At 45.6% G+C, this 18,424-nt stretch overlaps 1 protein-coding gene across 50 annotated transcripts in view; it reads left to right on the top strand.

Annotated features, from left to right (window-relative positions):
* The window catches only part of TRDN (triadin), a 1,596,486-nt gene that overhangs the window by 1,163,324 nt on the left and 414,738 nt on the right, over nt 1–18,424 (top strand). For 44 of the 50 annotated variants that reach the window (XM_069607588.1, XM_069607568.1, XM_069607599.1 and 41 more), the window contains one exon: nt 16,569–16,598. The exons of the other annotated variants lie outside the window; for them this stretch is intronic. In XM_069607588.1, coding sequence (XP_069463689.1) covers nt 16,569–16,598 — 30 coding nt within the window. The remainder of the gene's footprint in view (nt 1–16,568; nt 16,599–18,424) is intronic. 50 annotated transcript variants of the gene reach the window in all.

The following is an 18,424-nucleotide window of genomic DNA, read 5'->3' as shown; positions in this document are numbered from 1 at the left end:
TTCTTACAGTAGAATGATGTTGACCACCCAACAAGGAGGTTGGATCTTTTTGGGTGGTTTGTGAGCCATGATTTTTGCAAATTTGACACCAAATAAAAACGGATTTTTGAAACAACTCTGTTTCCTTTGCAATGATTTTGCTCTGTGGGCAGCCAAATGATGGGTTTTGGCAGTGGTCTCCTGTGTTCACACTGACATAGGCAAAGGTGAATGGTGGCCTATTTTTCAGCTTTTTACTGCACACTATCTGGTGATTTCTAGCAAGCAGCATGCTTTCCAGTGGCCATTTCTGAGGTTTCTGCTGCCAGCAATGCACAGTGATTTTGCAGGGCTTGGACTAGTGGGTTAAGACATCCCAGACTATAGACAATGTGTTTCAAAGCGCTTCACAGCAAAGAAGGGAACAAGGAAAACAAATACAAAGACATTCTTATATGGCCATGAGCAACAAGAATGTGAAATTAACTATTGTACTCGGCCTGGTGACATTTTCAGATAATGCAAGTGCTAAAATCCAGATAAGGAAGGGTGGGAGGGGAAAAAAGGAAACAGACAGGCAACTACTGCACTTGGCCTGACAACATTTCTGGTAGATCCGGAGAATACAAGAGGGGAGGGGAAGGGGGACAGTATATGGGAGAAGAACAAAACAAGCGACTATCGTACTAGGCCTGGCAACATTTAAGATAATGCTGGAGGGGGAGGGGTGGAAACAGTAAGGGAAGGGGGAGACAGACAGGACAGTTGTTGCTATCATACTAGATCCAGGGACAATTCAGATAGAGTAAGTGCATAGAAAAAAGAAGGGAGGGTGGGAGGGAGCAGAGAATAGAGACAGTGAAAGGGGAGAGTAAAGGGGAGAGAGAAACCATTTGCAGAGGTCAAAGAAACACAATGCTACAGATAAAGATATGTAAGCAAGGATTCAAGATGGTGATGGGCACAACATGAAACGGGGCCACCATGCATACGGGTTGTGAAGGCGAAGCAAAGAGTCAAAGTGTCCACAAGTCAAAGAAGCAAGGTCACCATGTATACTAGGGAAAAGGTGAGGCACAGGAGTCAAAGTGTCTAGAGTCAAATCCAAGCATTTGCAACAGTTCAGTGAAGGCGAAACCGATGGTGAATCAAGACAACACCTGCAGCAGTGATGAGGTGTATTAAAAGAAGGGGGGTGGAGGAAGAAGTGAGCAGGAAGCGGGGGAAGCTGAGGGGGAAGGACATCATGAGGTGCCAGGACAGAGGGGGGGCACAAGGAAAGACAGGGGACAGGGGTAGGTGAGGGGGGGCGGAGTAGACACAGGAGGGGATAAGCAGTGGGGCTCACATAACATCATGGGGGTCAGGGAGGGGTGGGGGACTAACAAAACATCACAGGGGATGAGGGAGGGATGGGGCTAAGAAAACATCACTAAAGAGGCGGGAGGGGAGGGGGCTAACAAAAACATCACATGGGATGAGGGAGGGGTAGGGGGCTTATAAAACCTAAGGGGGGATGAGGGAGGGGTGGAAGGCTAACAAAACATCACAGGGGATGAGGGACAGTTGGGGGGGCTCACAAAATATCGCCAGGAACAGGGATGGTGGGGAGGCAAAACATCACTGGGGATTTGGGAGGGGAGGGGGGCTCACAAAAACATCACAGGGGACGAGGGAGGGTTGGGGGGCTCACAACATCACAGGGGACAAGGTAGGGGTGGAGGGTGACAAAACATCACAGGGGATGCAGGAGGGGAGGGAGGGCTAACACAAACATCATAGGGGACGAGAGAGGGGTGGGGGCTCACAACATCACAGGGACGAGGGAGGGGTGGGGGGCTCACAACATCATGGGGAATGAGGGAAGGGTGGGGGCTACCAAAACATCACAGGGAACAGGGAGGGTAGGGGGGGCTAACAAAACATTGCTGGGGATGAGGAGGGGATGGGGGGCTCACAACATCATGGGGGTTGAGGGAAGCATGAGGGGACAAAACATCACGGGGGACAAGGGAGGGGAGGGGAGGCTAACAAAACATCAATGGGGACGAGGGAGGGTTGGGGGGCTCACAACATCACAGGGGACAAGGTAGGGGTGGGAGGGTGACAAAACATCACAGGGGATGCAGGAGGGCAGGGAGGGCTAACACAAACATAATAGGGGACGAGAGAGGGGTGGGGGCTCACAACATCACAGGGACGAGGGAGGGGTGGGGGGCTCACAACATCATGGGGAATGAGGGAAGGGTGGGGGCTACCAAAACATCACAGGGAACAGGGAGGGTAGGGGGGGCTAACAAAACATTGCTGGGGATGAGGGAGGGATGGGGGGCTCACAACATCATGGGGGTTGAGGGAAGCATGAGGGGACAAAACATCACGGGGGACAAGGGAGGGGAGGGGAGGCTAACAAAACATCAATGGGGACGAGGGAGGGTTGGGGGGCTCACAACATCACAGGGGACAAGGTAGGGGTGGGAGGGTGACAAAACATCACAGGGGATGCAGGAGGGGAGGGAGGGCTAACACAAACATCATAGGGGACGAGAGAGGGGTGGGGGCTCACAACATCACAGGGACGAGGGAGGGGTGGGGGGCTCACAACATCATGGGGAATGAGGGAAGGGTGGGGGCTAATAAAACATCACAGGGAACAAGGAGGGTAGGGGGGCTAACAAAACATTGCTGGGGATGAGGGAGGGATGGGGGGCTCACAACATCATGGGGGTTGAGGGAAGCATGAGGGGACAAAACATCACGGGGGACAAGGGAGGGGAGGGGAGGCTAACAAAACATCAATGGGGACGAGGGAGGCGTGGGGGACTCACAACATCACAGGGGACGAGGGAGGGGTGGGGGGGCTAACAAAACATTGCGGTGGACAAGGGAGGGCTGGGGGCTAACAAAAACATCACAGGGATGAAGGAGGGGTGCGGGGATGACAAAACATCTTAAGGGACGAGGGAGGGGTGGGGGCTCATAGAACATCACGGTGGACAAGGGAGTGGTGGGGGCTCACAGAATACCACAGTGCACGCGGGAGTGGTGAGGGGGCTCACAGAACATCACGAGGGAGGGGTGTATGGGCTCACAGAACATCATGGTGGACAAGGGAGGGGGGCTCACAGAACATCAGGGGGATGAGGTAGGGGTGGGGGGCTCACAGAACATCACAGCGGACAATGGAGGGTTGGGGGGCTCACAGAACATTACTGGCGACACAGGAGGGTTGGGGCACATGTACTAATATGGAGACAGGGTTAGGGTGGGACCTCGCGATCCGGTAATGAACAGGAAACAAACATGGGCCTTAGAAGGAGGGTCTTGGGGAGGAGGGCTTGCGTTGACCTGCCGGTGTTCGGTTGGGCTATGTTAATCAATCCGAGAGCCAATCGCGCAACAGAATCAGCTGTTGTAGAGAGGATATTGTGGGCCGTCATCTTGCAAGGTGGTGAAAAACCAAGACAAAGGAATGTCCAGGCAAGCAAGAGGTGGGGCAGAATGCCAGGTATGGGGCATGTGCTCTGGGTGGTAGAGAGGAAGGATGCCAGGTGTGGGACTTGCAATCTTGGTGGTGGGGGCAGAATGCCAGAATGCCATGCATAGGACTTGTACTCTAGGTGGCGCCATCCTGCCAGTCAAGCATAGCCTTGTCCGTATCAAACAACTCAACAGTGCCATGCCATCCTTGCCCAACCCTGCCCAAGAATGACATGTTCTGATGCACGTGCAGCGTCAAATCACCAATAATTACATCATATGCCTGGTCAGCCACCATGTGCAATGCAATGTACAGCCCTGCAGGGGCTGCAATTAAATGCCAAGTGCCACTTCAAATGCCCCAATAAAGCCATTTTATGAATGGTAGTCACCATTTGTAAAGAAGAGCCCCACCAGTCCAAACTCAAATGACCCAGCACTGCCAAATGTCATACCTGTCATTCTACTGCCCACCACCAAGACTGCACCATTGGTATGGCACCAGGAATGGCTCAGGGCTGGGTCAGCCCAGGCAAGGGGAAGGCAGCTGTGTTTCCTAGAGCATTCTCCCTGCCAGCGCTAGAAGTAGTTTCAATCTTGGTGATGGGTTCAAAAAGGTGAATGGTCAGAGGGGCTTTTCCGTGGGCGGTCAGCCTTCTAACCCAAAACTATATGCAGCGTCTGTATTGACTCTGAGTTCTTTAGTGCATGTCTCCAGTGCATGAGTGTACTTTTATCATCGATTTATGGGCAATTCACGAAGAGGGGCGGCTGACCACAACACAGTTTGCCTTCCCTCCTGCCTGCACAAATACGTTTTGAAAAAGGAAACAGTGGTGTGTCCCATCACTCCTGTGTCTCTTCCGATTTCCTTACCCCCCCCCCCCCCCCCATGTGACTCTACGTTACTGGCCTTTTTTATGGAGGTTTTTCTCTACAAGCTTCGTCAATATGTGTTTCTTTTTTTTAACAGTTGTCTTACTTCGTTCAATCTTTTTCTTGTATTCTCCTTTTCCGGCTGGCTTTTCTAGCTCCGTTTGATTACGCCCTTCACACATTCCTTTCATCTGTTCTATTCTCAATCTCATCTCTTTTGCTCTGCTCTCCTTACCACGGATCTCTAAAAACAATTTAAAGGCCCTCGTTAGTTATTTGCAATATCAACACTGCATGCATTCAACATTGATGACAATTTTATCACCAACTATTACACAGCAAAGGGGATTATGCTGCCAGGCAGTAATTTGCCCATCTGTAGTGAGTGGTATCACTCTCGAGGCAGTAATCACCGTATTGCACGATGTGCACGCTTACCATCCTTTGCAGAATGAGGCTTCAGAGAGGCCCATACTGGAAATGTCCTGTACACGATTTCCCTATGGGGGCTATGGGTTCCATGGAATAATGTCACCTAAAAAATATCTCCATGCAAAAGAATCGCGGAAAAACTGCCGATTTTTGTGGGGACATTATTACATGGAACATGCGGGGGACACCCCTGCAACCTCCAAACCCTTTTTTATTTTTCAAAGGGAGTGCGGGACACCCCCGTAACCCTGCTGCCCCTGTCCCTATATATATATATATATGGTCACATATATAATGTCAACACAACCCTTTCCCGGCGACATTATATACAACGGCCATATATACAGGCATATTATTACCTGATACCGGGCCATGTGTGCAATGGCCATTTTCTTTTAATAAGTACAGTCCATGCATGTGGTGAACATGGCTGTATATCGTGCTTGTGTTGCAATATAGAGACAGAAAAGCCATTGTATTATTGACAGAGCGGCATATTAGTGCCGGTAAAAATGTCCCACCAGAAATGATTCCTGAACTCATAACATAATATATCGAGGCTGGAAACCTGTCTGGCAATTACAATCATTCATCTTCCCCTCTCAGACTCCAGAGCCTGCATCTCCCCAAGTCCCTGAGCATCCAGTTTCCCGCGCAGTGAGAGCCTGACTCATGTCTAGCCAAATGTCCTTTCCAGTGTGTCTTTCCCCCGAGGGATGCCAGGATATCCTATTGCTTTCTCACTGCTATCTCTTACCTGGCATGCATTGGCAAGTGTTCTGTCTGTTATCTGATTGTGCACGGTCCCTGAATTCATATACTGAGATTAAATGTGCAAACTCTAATTTCTCCAAAACTAAATTCTTAAATTCTATTTTGTTTGGTTCCTCCTCATTACATAGTAACAGATGCTGAGGTCATGTGTATTTACTGAACACAGGCAACCTTTTATTTACATTTCTGGACTGTATGTAACTTACCCAGTCATGTTGAGCTTGTGTGATAGGACATTGAATTTTTTGGACTGATTCATGGAATTTGTTGCACGGTTCAAAGTGACTTTGCACTGCTGAAAAGTGACTTTGCACTGCAGAGACAAACCCTGATTCATGAAACTGTGCAAAGTGTATTTTCGCAGTGTAAAGTCAGTGCAAATTCATTTTGTACTGCAAAAATGACTTTCGATTGACTTTGCACTGCAAAAATACACGTTGCACAGTTCCATGAATCAGGGTTTGAACTGTGCAAAACATTCCATGGATCTGGTCCCTAGTCAGAAATGTTTAAAAACAAATATGCAAAGTGGCATTGAGCATCTGTGTGCAATGCTTGGATTCACTCATTTCCTACCTAAAGCAATTAAAATAAAATTCAATACCCAGCAAGCAAATTATTTTTAAAAATTAGGGTAGTAAGAGGGTATAAGCCAGGGCTACTCATCTTAGGTTCTACAGATGTTTTGGACTACAACTCCCATGATCCCTAGCTAGCATTGTCCATGGTGAGGGGTCATGTGAGTCATAGTCCAACCATCTGGAGAGCCTTAGGTTGCAGACCCGTTATATGAAATTAAAGTAGCAATAACGAATAACAACATTCCAGATTGTACACTGGTCCTACCACACTGCCCCACTGTCCTCTATCTGGCTCTCTAACAAAAGGAAGGTATTGTTTAACTGTGGCAGTGGTTGTGCAGACATCAGCGTTGTAGTTTAGGCACATTAATATTTGTGTGCGTCAGTTCTGGTCAGAAATATTCAGCGCACGTTTGCTGATGACTCGCACAAACATGCAAGCCACATTTCTTCCAGTTGAACTTGCTCAAGTGCAATGTTGTGCTGCACCTGTTTTGCATTGTCCACACCCTAATGAATATACAGGAGCAAAGAGCAACCTAGCACCTACCTTTTCTGTTTCCCTAATGCCTTCCTGTAGCAGAAGCGTTGGTCAACATACAAAGCAGGCACCCATCCATGTTGGTGTGATGGCAACCATTTTGTTCATGGACATTTAGAACATTTTGCTCTAGACTTACAGATAGTGTTTCACACATACCATCAGAGTTTGTAATGTGCTACATGTCTTTCAGGAGAAGGGAGGAATAACTTATGAGAGGATCAGCATATGTAGGTGAGCTTCGAATACTAAGTGAGGAAGTTGACGGAGACTGTGCCCTGATCATGTTAAATATCGCTGTGGCTATCAGCACTCTTGACCATTTCACACTCTTGGCCATCTCACACTCTTGGCCATCTCACTCTCTTGGCAAGCTTGCAGACACAGAGCATCTAATGAGCAGCCTTGAGCTGGATGAACTCCTTCCTCACCAACCAAACTAAATGGGTTACATTAAGTATCTTCTTATCTGACCCCAGTCCACTCTGCTGTGGAGTACACCAGGGATCAGCCCTGTGGCCACTCCTTTTTAATGATGTTCTTCTCTCACCTAGTTGTAACGCTCACCTGATATCCACGGGGATGCCACTCAGCCTGACTGGACAACTTGCAATCTCAAACCCCTCCCTTGGACTCTGTTTGGACAAGGATCGGGACTTGCTTTCTTTTATGATGCGCTCTCCGTCCTGCCTCTCGGTGCAGGGGTGCGTTGTTGGTGTGGGCATGCCGGGACGTAGTTGCTTCTCTGATGCGGGCCCTAAGAGTCCAGACCTGATGTGACTCCTTTTCGTCAAGGTAAGTTAGCTGTTTTTTTGTAGTTTACCCTTTTCTTTCCAATTGCTCCAGTTAATGTCTCTCCTTCTTCCTCTAGGTGCAGGAAGAGCTCATTAGTGATGTCGTGCTGCTTGCAGGCCGCTGCAATGTCCCAGAATGGATGCTGGCTGAGAAAATAGTGAGCGGTGAGTAATGCGTAGCACGCAGCGCCTTCTTGACTTTTCGTGTGCTGATCTGTGTTTCCTCTCTTTTGCAGGTCGTTGTTATGGCCCGGAATGGATGTTGACCAAGAGCGACTCGAACCCAGGTAAGCATGCGATTATTTTAGCTATTTTTCGGAATTGGGATTTAAACGCTTACTAATGCCGTTTTATTCCTTCCCTTCTTCTCAGGTAGCGGGGTTTTCGAAGATCTAGGCGACGTCGCCAAGATGCTGTGTTCTCTAGACCAAAAGAGAGGTGGATGGCGAGCAGGATTCACTCACAGGTAAGTGTTTTACTGATGACGCTCTTGTTCTTTCAGGTACGCGGCTCCGGGAAGGCAGGCGAAGATCTGAGAATCACGCTGCAGAGCACAGAGTAGTGCGAAGCGTTTTTCTCTGCCTGGGCGTGGTCTATATAGCCCCCAGGTATCCCAGGTATCCCTAGGCCTGACCACACCTAAAACATAGACCGCAGAGCACAGTTCATTGAACTGAGCTATGCGGGAGCATCCATGTTGTACAAAGTCCATTTCCATGTCCAGTCCTCAAGTTTTCCTCACTTTATATATGAGCCTGTCGCCAAAGGCACCAGGACTGACTCCAGGAGAGTCTTGGATGAGATGGCAAGGCCTTTAAGACCATGATGGAGGGTTGTAGCTTAGCCCCAATGCCTTGCCTATTAGGGCCAGGGGCAGGGGTCATGACATTAGTCTATCTCATTTGAAGGAGAGGCTCTATTTTCGGAACTATACCCAGATTTTGCTGAAAGAGTCTGGGATTTGAGAGATCACCTCTCAGACAATTACGGATTGTTTTGCTTCCTTCAAATCATGGATGGATTAAAACATTGTTCAGATCAACACCAATAAAAACTGAGATATGTGTAGCCAATGCTGGAGTTGGAATTTCTCTTTTTGTCCAGAAACCTTCAGTCATTGCTCCAGTCCCATACCCTCAGCTAAAAACGTAAGCATTATTATGGATGCAGAAATAATATTGATATAACAAGTAGCAGCTATATCCAAAACATGCTTATTTCATTTAAGAAGAATAAAGAACTCACTTCCATTTCTTTCCAAAAATATTACAGGTGTTGATGAATTAATCTTGTTACAGTTGGACTTTTCAAATGACATTTACTTAGATCTTCAAGCTAAACTAATGCTACACCTGCAATGTATACATAATGAGGCTAGATTACTCTGAAGATCCAAAAATAGGAGCATTTCAGACATGTTAGGGGCTCTGGTGATTGTCTGCCTGTTCAGGAACATGTTTTATGTAAATCTGCGTACGTAGCAGCAAGATCCATCTAGAGGCCAGTATTTAGGTTTTTATCCTCCAGATTACATTGGTATTCACCTGTACACCCACTTCATTTCGAATCTACTTACCTGCTGACAGTTCCATGTAATCAAAGGAGAAGATTGGCGGCCGATCGTTTGCAGTCATTGCCTTCAAGTTGCCATGTTTGAGGAAATCCCTAAAATTTGTTTTACTTGTTGAGCACAGAGCCATTCTTCTTTTCTGACAGAGTGCAAAGATAATATTTTATGTAAATTATTATACTATATAACCACCCGCCCAAGAAATAGAAAAAGACAATGTAGCTCAGTTTTTACCCAGCATAGGCTGAAGGAAGCAGGTGAGTATTTACTAATCTTCTGAAACTCTTCCTGTATGGTCCAATTGGAGTCAGAGAAGGAGAAAGTTCATAGGGAGGAGACTTGGTAGAAGCAGGATATACCAATATATTGTTTAAACTTACTCCATCCAAAATGCCAAACCCAGTCTGGTCAGCCGGTGGTGCTGGTAGAACGTGGTGCAGAGCTATAGAGGGCTTTGTAGGCAAGACAGAGAGAGCGCCATTTTATAGTGTGCTTTAAGTGCAGGAAGTGTATCACCTTTAGTGCCAGGGAGATGTGGTCCAATCACTTGTGTTGAAGGATAAGGCAGTGCAACATGAGCATTGTTTTGTCTGGAATGCCATCTTAAATTTCACTAGCACCCAGGGTGGGGGCAGAGCCAATCAGGTTCCACGGATCATGGGCTGAAACCTGTAATGTCAGCCCGCATTCCACAAAACCCGCAGGCTGCCTCATCGCCATAGGCCGCCATCTTTCCCCCGCCATCCCATAACTTCAAAAAAGAAGAAAATCCTAACCCCCCCTACCCACTTACCTGACCATGGAAGCGGCAGTGCTGCCCGCCACCGCCACAGCAGCAGCTTCCCTTTTCCAGCCACCATAGTCATACGAAACCCCACATTCTATAACCATGGTGGCCATCTTGGTAAAGTATATTTTTTTCATTCAACGGGAGGCACGCAGCGTCCCGTTGAATCAACGAAACAACTTTTTTTTGTAGCACCCATGGTTACCGCTTTGGTAATTCGGGTGCTACTGGAATTAATCCCCACTCCAAGGGCTGGAACAGCAGGGTAATGGCCCGGTGCCCTCGTTATAGGCCCTCACTTTGCTCTGACTGATCATTTGGGCTGCCAGGCCATTGCTCCCCTTCCAGCCCTTGGAACTGGGGATTAATTCTAGGGCAACCTAATGCGTAGTATTTAGGGGACTGATGTGTTGACAGCATTCATTTGTGGCACGAATGAGAGACCTTTATAGAACAGTATACCCAAATCACATAGATGTTGCTTGGGTGCAGGCTAAGGTAAAGAGGCCTAAAGAATAGGAGGGAACATTGGTCTTCTGTATGTATGCATGTATGTATCTATTTACATTTGTAAAGCGCAACAAAACCAAGGCCTGGAAGCATCTGGCCGCTAGCAGTAGACCTGAAAGACAACAGAATCTGGCCCTAAACAGAAAAGTTTTCAGAGCTTTTCGGAAGCATAACTTTCAGTGGCCATCTTGGAATTGGAGTCATAATAGGAAATAACAGTAACTACATTCTACTCCAGTGGCCATCTTGGAGTGGGACGTTATCTTCATGTAGCAAAAGAAATGCATGTCTCTTGAAGCACAGTTGCCACGAGATACCTGTGGGTGCAGCTAGGTTTCCACAAAGGTCCCGGGAGCAGAGGGGCATGTCTTGTGGGAACCCTCCTGCCACTGGCAATCCTAACAACTTGGTTATGTTATGACCAAAGAAGCACAAAATACAGCCTGCAGTAGGACGTTATGTTATGTTATGTTATAAGTACTTTTAGCGTGCACGGTCACACAAGGGTATCTTGGCGCTATGGGAGAAGGCAGCAGCTGAACCCAGCAAGGCTTAGCCTAAAATAAGCACATTTTTACAGACCGTCTAAAGGCTAAATAGTTTGATGTTTTCTTAATGAAAAGCAGAAGGTCGTTCCATAAGGCTGCAGCGGAAATGGAAAATGTCCGGCGACAGACCCAAAACCGTTTGTACCTAGGCACTACCAATTGTTTGGCTGTGGCAGAGTGAATGCTGCGGATAGGATAGTAGCGGTTGAATTTGACTTGGAGATATTCAGCAGCCTGGTTATGGAGGGCGCGATGAACTAAGAATAGTGCCTTAAAGTTGACCCGCTGGGCCACTGGAAGCCAATGGAAGCCAATGGAGAGTACGAAGCACGTGGGAGATGTGAACTCCAAAGGGTGCGCCAGTTTGCCACCCGTGCAGCTAGATTCTCTAGACGTTGCAACCATTGAATCAGGCCCTTAGGTTGAGCCAGATACAGGGAGTTGCAGTAGTCTAGCCACAATATCACCAAGGCTGCCACTATAGGAGGATGCAGTGGGGCAGGAATCATGGGCAGCACCTTCTTTTTAATTTTCAACTGAAAATGGCCAGCATGGCAAACCGCAGTGACCTGTTTGTCCATAGAAAGTGATGCTGAGAGAACAACACACATATTTTTCACATTGCCGACTGGGATAGGGAGAGGACCTAGAGATGATGGCCAGAAGGAGGACACCCAAAGCGTGGAGTTAGGAGGGCAACCCACCACCATCACCTCAATTTTATATCTATTTAATGTGAGCCAATTGCAGTTCATCCACTCTCCCACGGCTGTCGGACACTCCCAGAGGCACGACGACACATAAGCCTGATCGACGTCTAGTCGGATCAGAATCCGAGTATCGTCGGCGTACGAGTAGCATCTGACGCCGAAGGAGCAGATCAAACCTACAAGGGCCCAGATATAGATGTTAAACAAAATAGGAGATAAGGAATAAGGACAGTATGCAATTTTTGCCAACCCATGTTTGCAGTTTCTTGCAGCTTAAGTGATATGTCTCTCAAAGCTATCAGATGACAGACAATGGAGTGAGATGGTGAAATACCACGCTAAGCATAATTACTAGCTGCAAAAACAGACTGCAATGTAGAAAGGTTGACTTTTCTGTTCATTATATTAAGCATTTCATTTAGATGTGTAATCCCCCAAAGTAGGAACAATTAGAGTGCAATCAGATTTTCAATATAATGCAATAAGATCCATCACAACTAAGTTGTCAATACCCTTTTGAGATTATTATTATAATTGCTTTTTTATAACATGCTTAATACCAGAGATTGGTTTCTAAGTGCATTGTCTTGCTTCCCAGACAAACGGTTCCCTCTGAGCTATCCCCTTCACTTTTTATGGCTTTGCAGCACAGTCAGTTTTGTATCAGGACAAGTCAAGATAGTTTCTTGCATGGGTATGTCCTCGAATTGAATTGATTAACTTTTGGGGGCAAAGTTCTTAATTCTATTGCCAAGAGTCCTACCACGAGTCATTGATCTGCCAGCTTTAACGTAGCATCAATTTGTTTGGACAGGTAGTATCGTGCTGCTCTCAGAATATCACTGTGAATAATTAAAAGACACCCTTTCATAGATCGCCGCCAGTGACTTCATTTGCTGATAAAGATCGTTTAATTTTCAAAGGACTTTGAAGCAATTCGGGGTGTACCACACATCAAGAGTCCATTAGGAGTCAGATCCAAGCGCGCTGCCAATGCTGTATTTATAATGTTCTATGTAGACTTTTTGGCAACTGGCCACTTATGGTTTAAAGTGACAAGCACTAGGTTGATCTGTATATTTTGACAATAATGTAGATGGAGGGTGGTGGCATCAGCATTTTCTATTAGGAAAGACTTTACGCTGCTTATTGATTTTGGATTCTGTAGCCACTTCAGTAGATCACAGTAAGGGTAGGTCTGTTTTTCTGCTTGATTGGGATTCTGGGACACTAGATGTCACTTTAGTTAGTTACATTTGAGCTGGTAGGTAGATTTGCTACATGGCGTGAGCAATTGGACTTCTGGTATACCATGCTGGTGGCTACGTGCATTTCTCGCTTTGTTTCCAAAGGCGTCTCTCTCTCTCTCTCTCTCTCTCTCTCTCTCTCTCTGTCTCTCTCTCTTCTTTCTCTCTGTCTCTCTCTCTCTCTCTCTCTCTCTCTCTCTCTCCATTCTGCTTACAGCTGAGAGGGAGCCTTGAGCTTGCCCCTTTTCAGTTCTATCCTTAGTGTGAGGAAGAAGAAGGGGTTCTCTCTGAATGATGTACCAGATAATGCTGGACTCCCTTCTGACACTCTGAGTAATTAATGGAAGACGAGTGAAACTAGCCTATCAGTGTCCTCTTTGGGAGAGGCGGACAGCACTTTCGCTTAGGTCCTCCCCATTGTCTCCCTGCCACCAAATCTTCAACTGTGATCCCCAGATCTGTTCCATTTTGACTTACTGCAAAAGTGATGGAATTTGGAAAATGCTGTTCCTTTTTTTAATGTTTGTTGCGGTCTGGTTCCCTGGGTTTGAAACACATTTTCTAGTACCCTTCCTTTGTACAGATCCTCCTTATTCGTCCTCCTCCCGAGTCCTTGGTTGACTCTAATGGATTCTGAAAAGGTTTTCTCTCTGTCAAAGAGGGTCATTGGACTTCATCATGTGTGTGGCTGTAATTTTACAGTAATTCCAAGTAAATAACACAGAAATCATGTACCTTTATGACTGCGGGGACAGGCAGAATTACGGCAGGGTAACGAGTGGTGGTTTGGTGGTGTATATCCCCATTTTTGAGACCCTGGGAATCCATGGGGATTTTGTTCCCATTTCCCATGAGCTGTAAGTCCCCTGCATTAAATGTGCCAATGTTTGGCCTTAAAGTGAAGGATTTACCTCCAACATCTTGCTAGAGGTAAATCCTTCACTCACCCTGCAGTAAAACTAATTCCACTACCGTACCACCAAGAGAGGGATCCCGGAGGCAAGACCAGAAAGATCAATCTGGCTGTAGGTAGGAGGATAGATCCCAGAAAACTACAAAAATGACTCCTACACCACATATGTGAAAAGGGGCACCTCCCCTCTGTGTGTCTCCTAATAGGTTTATATTATGACTGTATTAATGGCTTTGGGCTGTGTTTATGTAAAAGAGCTGTGAAATCTGTTATTAACGTGGTTGCCTAAGAGTGAATGTGCTTATGGTTTTACAATCAATGAATTTGTTTAGAATGTTGTGTCAGATTTTTTAGATACATTTTGTACAAATATATTAATTCTTGCAGTTTTTTACTGTGCATCGTATTGTTTCTTCAAAATTAAAGCAAATACAGTTTTCACAAAGTGAAGAATCTATGTTTAGGAGACACACAGTTCTTTTTGACGTATGTTTGTTTGTTTTATTATTTATATTGTGCACCAGACCCAAGGTTATTAGGGCGCGAAGGCATAAAGAGGGTTGTTAAGCTTATTTTACATAGTAAACAGGATTAAGTACAGCTGTGGTTACGATGCTGTGTGCATGAACAACAGGCAAGGCGGATAGGTATATACAATAATACAAAGAATAACTGTGAGACACATATATATATAACAAAAGCAGTGATGGTCACATATATACAATAAATGCTAGGAGGTTGCAAGTGAAGTAAGGTCAGATGTCGTGTTCCTTTAGCCATTGAATGAGACTAGATCTAAATTGTAGGTAGGGTAGATCTTCCCTTAAGGCAGAGGGGAGGGAGTTCCAGTATTGTGCTGCTTTAACGGGGAAGCTACTCCCACCGGATTTAGTACACTTAAATCTGGGTACTAATAGAAGGTTGGAGTTCACTTTTCTTAGGGGGCGAGTTGCTGTTTGTCTAGTAAATATGGCTGTGAGGTATTGTGGGGCTGATTGGTTAAGACATTTATGTGTCAAAGATGCAGTTTTAAGGAGAATCTTAAAGCCAATTGACGGGTCTCTTGAGGTGAGATATATGGGCATTTTTGGGGAAGCTTAGGGCAGCTCTTAAGGCATTGTTTTGAAGGGTCTCAATCTTGGACGTAATGTATTTGTTGCTGCCTATATAGAGGGCATTGCAATAGTCCAATTTGGACAGGATCAGGGCTCTCGCTAAAGTAATGCAGTTGTTGGGTGAAAGGAAAGGCTTGGCTGCTCTTATTAGCTTGCAGGTGTAGGAGGTGGCTGAGGCCATAGCATTTATTTGTTTACCAAAGGTGAGCGTGGAGTCTATGTAGAAGCCGAGGGTTTTGACTACCTTAGCCACTGTAATGTTGTTGTTGTCAATTTTGAAGGATGAGTAGTTCCGACCTAGTTTATTGATGTTAGATGGGGTGGATAGAATGATGAGTTCTGTTTCGTCATCTTTCAGGCATAGACCGTGAGATGCCATCCATGCCTGGATGATGAGGTATACACTGTTCACAAAGGCCAAATCCTTGTCATAGTCTCCCGTCAACAGGATGAGGATCTGTGTATCATCTGCATAGTTTGTGTAGGTGATACCTAGACCATCTAGATCATCGAAAATGGGCTTTGTGAAGATGTTGTACAGAGTAGGAGATATGCAGGAGCCATGGGGCACACCGCAAGATATGGGTGCGGGGTCCACGGCTGCTAGGGGAGAGAAAACTTGCATTGTCCTGTTATCAAGGAAGGACTGGATCCAAGCGACTGCCTCCTGAGAGAAGTGGGCCGCGGAGTCCAAGTGGTTGCAAAGTATCGAGTGGTCCACCAAATCAAACGCGGCTGGGGGGGATATGTGGGGGGATATGGGTTGTTTGACTTAAAAACATTGACCTACTGGCCATTTGACCTAATTTTTATGTCCTACTTTTTGTTGACCTAGTGCGGGCAGGAAAACCCCTGCAACCCCCAACGTCCCATCTCAATCTATTCCCTTACCCCACCCTACAACTATTTTTGTGAATAAAGTGTACCATTTGACTTACCAAATTAGGTAAAAAAGATGCGGTCAAATGGGAGTAGGTCAAATTGGCATTAGGTCAAATTGGACAGTGCCATGTGGGGTAGTAGTTCTTTTTTGTGTGTATATGGTAGATTATGCCAAATATGTATTAAATAGACATATTAAGACTACACCAAGTATATATTTAAACCACTTTTCTACTGCACTGTTGAACTTGTAAAGAGGCCCAGAGTCATTGAAGGCTGAGTTCTCAACTCTAAGGAGGACGACCGGGCGTGAGGGTATCGGCTTTGGGGAGTCAGAGGATATTATTCCCATGGTTGCGTGACAGTTTCCACAAAGTCACTGTGTCACACATGATTATATTGCACTCCAGTGAAGACCCCGAAAGAGTACCATATTTCAGATGGTCTTTGCCCCTAATGCAGTGACTATGTGCTGCAGAAATGGCTGACAAGTGTTAAATTCATTCTTTCAAACAATTCTGGTAAACGTCGAAGAGTGAGTGGAACTGATGGGTAGCAGAGGTGTGCAATGCAACAGACAATACACACAGGTGATACAACTAGACACTGATGAGCAGATGAAGGCAGGCATTACAAATATCAATGCATTCTTTCACAAAATGTATGAAGATTGGGATATATTCTGCGAGTAAATAGTTTTTGGGAGCTGTAATAACTATGTCTACAAATGTGTACAGATATCAATGCAGACTACATGTAAGACAGAAAGGTAGCATTGAAAGGACTCAACCAGCCACATATACTTATGTCTGTATTTCTTTCATTGCAGTGATCCCAAAGAAGGAGGAAAATAAGAGAGGTACAGTTTTTCTAGATATGGAGGACGGGCATTGGAGTTGATGAAAGGCATTGTTGTGTGTTCCTAATTATTCTGTAATCTGAATAAAGATTAAACTACTGATCGCTCTCTGATTTGTTTTGACCCATTTGTTTATTCATATAAGCACCTTACTCTTGCTATCTCAGATCCCACTCGCTTACTTCTACCAGAGCAGGGATCTCCTAGTCATTTAGATGGTTAGAATGGGCGGTGCGATCAGATTGGCAGCTCCGTATACGGGGCCATGGCACTAGCGTCAGCCAATTCCCTTAATGGCACCACTCAGTTTCAGTCGCTGATCTAAATGCCATACAAAGATAATGTGCCTGCCATAACTCCCATCTCTTCCTGCTGTATTCCGAAGGAGGGAATGCCTAGTAGAGGGGACACTCCCGCTCGCATGCACGTCAGTTGAATTCCTTATAAGTAAATGCATCTCTGTGGTCAAATCCACCTACCACCGTGGTGCACCTTCATTATTCTGGTTCTTCTGGAGACTGTGTAGCCATGGTGATAGTGCTCTCATTTAAATGTTACAGAGACTAGATGCAGCTGGTCTATCATACACGGATCTCCCTCTATCGCTCGCTCTACTTCTCTGTCTCTTTTAATGAGTGTGAGAGTTGCGTTGCCAGGTGCGCATTGGCCATAGCCAAAAGAGCTGCTACTGATTTCTCTGCGACCACAAAAAAGCAACAGGTATCGCGGGGGAGGGGAGGAGGGAAACAGAGATTATTATTATTATTATTATTTTTTTACAAAAGCAGCTATTACAAAAGATTTTTTTTGAAGCCATGTGCTTATTGGGTTATAAACCAATATCCCTATCCTCAGTCTAATACTCATTGAGTAATTACAGCAATGAAGATACTTCTTACATATGGAATCTGACTAAACAAATAAACCACTCCCAACCCACTGACAATGCGTCAAAATCAAACATTAAGATCATTACCTGACCGGTGGATCATTACCTGAGTTACTACTAAGTAGTGTAAATCAGTTTCAATGTTGGTTGTTTAGGCAAATAGGTGAACAGTTTGGAGTCTATATGGAAACAAGTTCTCCTTTCCTACGTGTGAGAAACATCTTCACCAAATGGCCTTAAGCGACCACCTAAATAAGAAACAGTAAATCTTTCAAATATGTATTGAAAGGGTCCTCACTGTTTACCACCGCACCCAGGGCCTGATTCACAGAACTTTTTCCAATGGGATTGCGCCATTATAAAATGCTTCAGTGAATCAGGCCCTAAATCATTAGGTGTCTCTGGATACCCCCAAAAAGCTGTTATAACCTGTCTGCCTCCCCCCAGGGGTGATGGCATATACTTTTATAATTCTTGTAAGTGAAAGATGTCATCTTGGCACAGACAGGTCCAAAATAATTAGTTCTGGAGATACCAGCAAACCTATCCCCATTACTTCATTGGTGGTGCAGAGAATATTACCCACAAAGGCTTTCAATCTAGGACATTCCCGCAATAAGTGTCCCAACAAGCCTTTCATAAACCAACACTCGTAACCATTTCACAAAATGGAGGGATCAATTCCATTTAAACATGTAATGGTGTCATACCACCTATATTCAATCTTATGACCTGGTTCTTTCATATGTACGCTTTTAATGGCAGAAAAAGTTTGGAGCCATATCACTCTCCAGTCTTCCTCTGTCCAATTCTCCTCCAATCCCCTGGTAAATGTCCAGTTGGGTCTCAAGTCTGGACAATTTCTTCCTACCATTTGGTCTAAATAGCTACACCGCTAGTGCTGTTGGAGGCCTAGTAACTCCTTTGTTTATCCCTG

Source organism: Ambystoma mexicanum, chromosome 4q (assembly GCF_040938575.1).
Source record: "Ambystoma mexicanum isolate Mex_15411 chromosome 4q, UKY_AmexF1_1, whole genome shotgun sequence".
NCBI lineage: Eukaryota > Metazoa > Chordata > Amphibia > Caudata > Ambystomatidae > Ambystoma > Ambystoma mexicanum.
Note: the sequence above shows the minus strand (reverse complement) of the source record. Positions and strands in the feature narration are given on the sequence as shown.